General features: G+C 35.8%; 1 protein-coding gene across 1 annotated transcript; it reads left to right on the top strand.

Moving 5' to 3' along the window:
* Positions 1–4,657: 4,657 nt before the first annotated feature.
* LOC113278711 lies at positions 4,658–5,299 on the top strand. The gene has a single exon (XM_026527476.1). It carries the CDS (start codon positions 4,658–4,660, stop codon positions 5,297–5,299), a length of 642 nt encoding a protein of 213 aa, XP_026383261.1.
* Positions 5,300–5,546: the final 247 nt, after the last annotated feature.

Genomic DNA, 5,546 nt, shown 5'->3' with positions numbered 1-5,546 from the left:
CTCCATCTTCCAGAAGACTATTCTCTCCACCACTTTAATAATCATAATCACTGTCAGCGGGACGAGGAATTTCATCATCATCTACTTCCAAAGGTTCGATTGATATAGGAGGAAGAGATTTGGACAATAAAATATCATTTACAAGGACTTCAGCCTGGAGATGAACTTGACGAAGAAGTGCTCTCTGATGACTCCTATCTTGAATATCCTTAAAGTAAGCAAGATAATCAAGTCTTCTTTCTGCTCGGTCGCGAGAACCAGTAAAGACAGAGACAAGTAGTGCATTTTCTTTGCGAATTTTGGCATATTTAGCCTCCAAAACAGAAATGGAGGAATAAAGATTTTTCTCAGACTCTGCGAAAAGTACAATACAAAATTTCAGTAAGATGAAGAACTCAAAAAGATATGACAAAGAAAAGGTAGTTAAGGCAGTCAAACTATTATGACTACCTTCCTTTTGCGAAATAAGGTGTTGAATCAAGGTCAGACAACTATTCTCCCAACGGTCCATTGCATCATCAAATTTATCTCCAACTAAACCTTTAAGTCGATACTGAATAATTTTCTCTTTAGAAATAAGAAAGGCCTTTTTCTTCGCAAGAGAAGAATAAGATTATTCTAATTTGGGATATTGTTCTTTAAGTTGATTCGCCTTTATACTTAAAGCTTGAATGAGTGTATCTCTTTCAGCGATAGATGACTCTGTTACTTCTTTAAGTTCATTTCTCAAAGAGCGAAGAGATTGTTCTTGGTCATCACATACTTTCTGAAGGATGCTAAGTTGTTGCGAAGATATCGCCATCTTATTTAAACAAATTCGCTTCTCTTGAGATAGAGTTTTATTCTCATCTGATAAAGATTCCATCTCTAGATTAGCTTTAGTTAAAGAATAAGAGAGGCGAGATATTTCATTAGTTAATAAATCTTGCCTCCGAACTAATTGGGTATTTTCATTGGTAAGGTTATTTATATGATCAACAGAGTATGAATAAAGGTTATCTAATTGATTATATTGATCCATCAAAATCTCTTTATCAACACGGGCTTCTTCAACAGCAGATTCAAATTGATATCTCTCCATTATTCTTTTATGGCTTAAGGCTTAACATACGAAAGAGGGATTTCAAGGATAATTAAATATGGAAAGGATGAAATCATTAGAAAGGCAAATTGAAGACATAGATAAGGAAATCATACCTATCTGTTCATCATTCTTCTTGCGAAGATTGTCGCGATCCAGCAAAACATTCTGGAGCTTTTGATTTTCGAGACGAAGAGCATTACACTCTTTTTCCAAAGTTGTTTGCGAAGCAGCTCTGTCATAGCCAAAATACTTACTCAGAATTTCACAAATACCAGACTTGACAGGATCAATGGGAGACTTCTTGCCATCATCCAGGACCTCAGACAAAACTTTGAAAGCAATATCTATTCCTTCCACGGTTTCTTTCGAAAAAGGAAGAGGCTCAGGTAGAGAACTGGCAATAATAGAAGGTTGAGAAACATTATCAATAGGAAGAGAAGAAGTTTCATTCACAGAAGGATTAATAAGGGGGGTTTCAATCATTGAAAGTTCAGTTGAAGAAATGAAATCTGAGGCAGCCTTTTCGCGAATTGGAGATAATGGTTTAACTTGCGAAGATGTCGCGGGAGATTTAGAAGAGATAAGTAAGTGGAACGGAACAAAGGTTTCAACGGTTTTAAGGTGGCGAGATTTCTTGAGAGATCCTTATCACCCTGCGAATCACAATCCAGATAAGAAACAGAGGCAACAATATTGTTATTAGAAAAGAATAATGTTTCTTACTACCTTCTGATTCGCACATTTTCTTTTGTTTACAACAAGCTTATGCTGCGATTTTGGAATATTAGGGTTCTGAACCGTAAATTTGGTGTTAGAGGCGTTTTTGCTGAAACAAAAATAGTATGGGAATCACATAAGAATCATCATCAAATAAAGTAGTAAGAAATATCAATTTCATCAAAAACCATAAGAAAGAAAAAAGAAAACTAACCTCGATGAATCCATGGAAAACACCGGCAGGAAGATTAATTCGTAAAATTAAAAAGGAAGAAAGTTACGAACAATGAAGATCTACAGAGGGAACAGTATAGAGATGAAGAAGAAATTAAAAAGATTAAAAGAAGAAGAAAGAAGAAAAAGTTGCAATGGCAGAATTTATGGAAGACCAATAAAGTTGCAGAGATGAGAGAATAAAAAGAGAAGAGAAAGTACAAAGAAAATGGAAAGAAGAGTAAGAAGAATATATAAAGAAGATTTTTTTACTCGAAGAAATAAACACCATTAATGCGAAAAGACGTGAGCGGTTGAAAAGCAGCGGTTACAGAAGACGTGTCAAGAAATAGATGGAAGAAAGAATACGCGTGATAAATACAGAATATGAAGAGATGAATAGCAGCGGCATTTATTACATCATTCTCTACTTCGCAGAGAAGATATGAGAAGAGGAAAGATGTAGGATCAGAATCTCGCAGCAATAATGCCTCAGCGAACTTATTAACAACACAACACAACAATATCGAAGAACAATTTCAGAAATGACATAATAAACGACGTCAGCTAAATCATGAGAAAAATGTGATGGTCCTGCGAAAAATTAAAGAGTTTGCGAGATTAACATTTGTAAGGATGCGAGAATGTCGCAAGTCATATCCGAAAATAAAGGACAGATTAGCTGTCATCCACTATGTAATTCCCTATAAATAGCCGTTCAGTTGTAAAGGAAAGGAGATATATCTTTTCTGATTGAGAAGCAAGTAAATAGGAGAGAGAAAATCTAAAGCAGTGGTTATTCTTGATTCCTTTATCTTTTCTTGTAAGATTGTTCAAAGATTCATCAATAAAATTAAGATTGTTAATCTAAAATGAGTTGAATGTTAATGAAATCTTGTGAGGGGTGTAGTGTAGGATTTCCTGTAACTACATGCTTAGTCCGCGAACTGGCGGACGTTCTCTTTCCGAGAATTTATGTTGAGTTTGGAAAACTCAAACGATTAACTTAAGTCAGCGAACTTGTTTGTGAACTTAAGTGGTTATGATGTAAAGATGTGCTCTGAACATGAATATTAAATTACTAAGGAATGCTTTATGCAAACCATGGCTATAATGTTCATGAGACGATTCAATCGAATCGAATCATCTTTGTTTCAATTGTGTCTTGTGTAGTTACATAAGATCTCATAGCAATTGAACAACTCTCTAACTAGTTCATATGAGTCAAGTGAACTAGTTATGGATAAGACGAACAAGGTTAATATGAAATGCTCATATGGTTAACCTTTTGGTTACTATGTTGAACCAACATACACGTACACGTTTGGGCACGGTTTCACAAACCTAGTAAACGAGTATGTCAATTGTTTATGACAAGCTAAGTTTTCGATCTAACGGTTGAGAAATATTAGCTTGAATCTAAATCAGGTTTTCATCTAATGGTGAATATGGATTGCTTTGTAACTAAGGAAAAACCCTGATTTGAAGACTATATGTAGGGGACATCTAGATTTGAGAAAACCTAATCCCACACGTCTTTTGTGATACTAGTGCGCTCGCTAGAGTCGTTCTCCATTAACCTTTGATTTTCTTCTCTAAAATCAGGTTAACGACTTAAAGATTTCATTGGGATTGTGAAGCCCGACCGATACTACTTTTATCGTAGTTGTGTGATCTGATCTTGCATCTTCTATCGTACGAGTACAATCTTTGATTTGCTTGAGATCGTGAGAGTTCTCCGATAGGCAAGATAAAGAAGTCACAAACATCTTCGTCTCTCTGTTTGTGATTCCTTGACAAACCGCCTGTATATTCAGGAAGGATTGTCGAGAGGTGATTGATTAATCTGGGATGTTCTTCGGGAATATAAGACCCGATTATCAATTGGTTTCTGTTCATCTTGATTTCATATCAAAAGACGAAACAAACTTTAGGGTTTATCTGTGAGAGACAGACTTATCCTTTGATAGACTTTTCTGTGGGAGACAGATTTGTTTATTGTTAAAGCCTACGATTTTTGTGTCGTAGCAACTCTTAGTTGTGGGTGAGATCAGCTAGGGGAATCAAGTGCACTGCATCCTGCTGGGATCATAGGCGTAGGAGCATAATTGTACCTTGGATTAGTGGGAGACTGATTGGGGTTCAACTATAGGCCAGTCTGAAGTTAGCTTGGAGTAGGCTAGTGTCTGTAGCGGCTTAATACAGTGTGTGTTCAATCTGGACTAGGTCCTAGGGTTTTTATGCATTTTCGGTTTCCTCGTTAACAAAACTTCTGGTGTCTGTGTTATTTCTTTTCCGCATTATATTTGTTTATATAATTGAAATAATACAGATTGTGCGTTAAGATCATCAATTGGAAATCCAACCTTTGGTTATTGATTGATATTGATTGATCCTTGGACATTGGTCTTTGGTACCGTCCAAGTTATTCCTTGTGTTTGATTAAAGACTCGCTATTGTTTTAGCTTGAGTAAATCAAAACATGTGAGAGATATTAACTCCTTGAGATACTTTAATCTAGATTGGGTCTGACTGTCTAGTTGATTCTCTAGCTTACAATGATGGTTACTGGTTGCTTCCATTACAATGATGGAGCTATGGTTCTTAAGGAATAGAATTTGCTTTGAAGAAGAGAAAGTAAACATGGGGAATTTCAAGAGAAGAATAAAACAGTATACAAAGGACTGTGCAGTGAGAATAAAAAGCTTTATGTGGGAGTGTAGCTATGATTACATGGTCTTTAAGAATTTTGATCTTAAACATCAACCAATAAAGCCTCAAAGAATTATTGAAGTGAGTTTCTTCTTACCTGCAAGAAATCAGATACTCATATGTTGTGATGGGTCATCTAGGGGCAATCCAGGTGCAGCAGGATATGGTTTTGTTTGCAGAGATGAATTGGGAGGTTGTATATATGCTGGAGCTACTGGCCTGGTAATTGCAACTAATTACATTGCAGAATTAATGGCTATTACAGGTGCAGCTGAATGGGCTATACAGAACAACAAGCTTGATATATGTATTAACTCTGATTCTAAAGCAGCAGTGAGTGCATACATGTCAGGAAGACTGCCTTGGTTCATGCAGGTAAGATGGAAGAGAATAAAGGAAATATTGAATAATATCCAACTTGTACATAGCTTGAGAGAAGTAAATTTCTCTGCTGACTCCATGGCAAAGAAGGGTGCAGGATTGGTGAGAGGGGGAAAGCTCATTTTCAATTCAAAACCAAGTTTCATCCCAGATTTGGAATCACCTGAGAAAATTTACTATAGGTTTTGCTAAAAATTTATTTCTTATGTTTTTTACAGTTGGGCTATAAGAGTTGAGTTTGTCTTATTTTCTCTTTTGAGTTTTCCATTTTATTGGGCCTTGGTGGTTCTTATTTTGTAAACTCTTTAGTTGGTTGTATTTTTCCATAATGAGTAATAAAATGGTTTTGATCAAGCAAAAAAAAGGTTAATTCTCTAGCAAAGTATTTCTGAGTTAGTCCGTACAGATTGCTAAGCGAAATATTGGGTAGTGTTGTTAG

This window comes from Papaver somniferum, chromosome 5, assembly GCF_003573695.1.
Source record: "Papaver somniferum cultivar HN1 chromosome 5, ASM357369v1, whole genome shotgun sequence".
NCBI classification, from domain to species: Eukaryota; Viridiplantae; Streptophyta; class Magnoliopsida; order Ranunculales; family Papaveraceae; genus Papaver; species Papaver somniferum.
This window is presented reverse-complemented; position numbering and strand designations above follow the sequence as displayed.

Bases quoted from the DNA above. Each gene is read 5' to 3' on its own strand.
- LOC113278711 (XM_026527476.1), top strand. From the start codon at position 4,658: ATGGGGAATTTCAAGAGAAGAATAAAACAGTATACAAAGGACTGTGCA.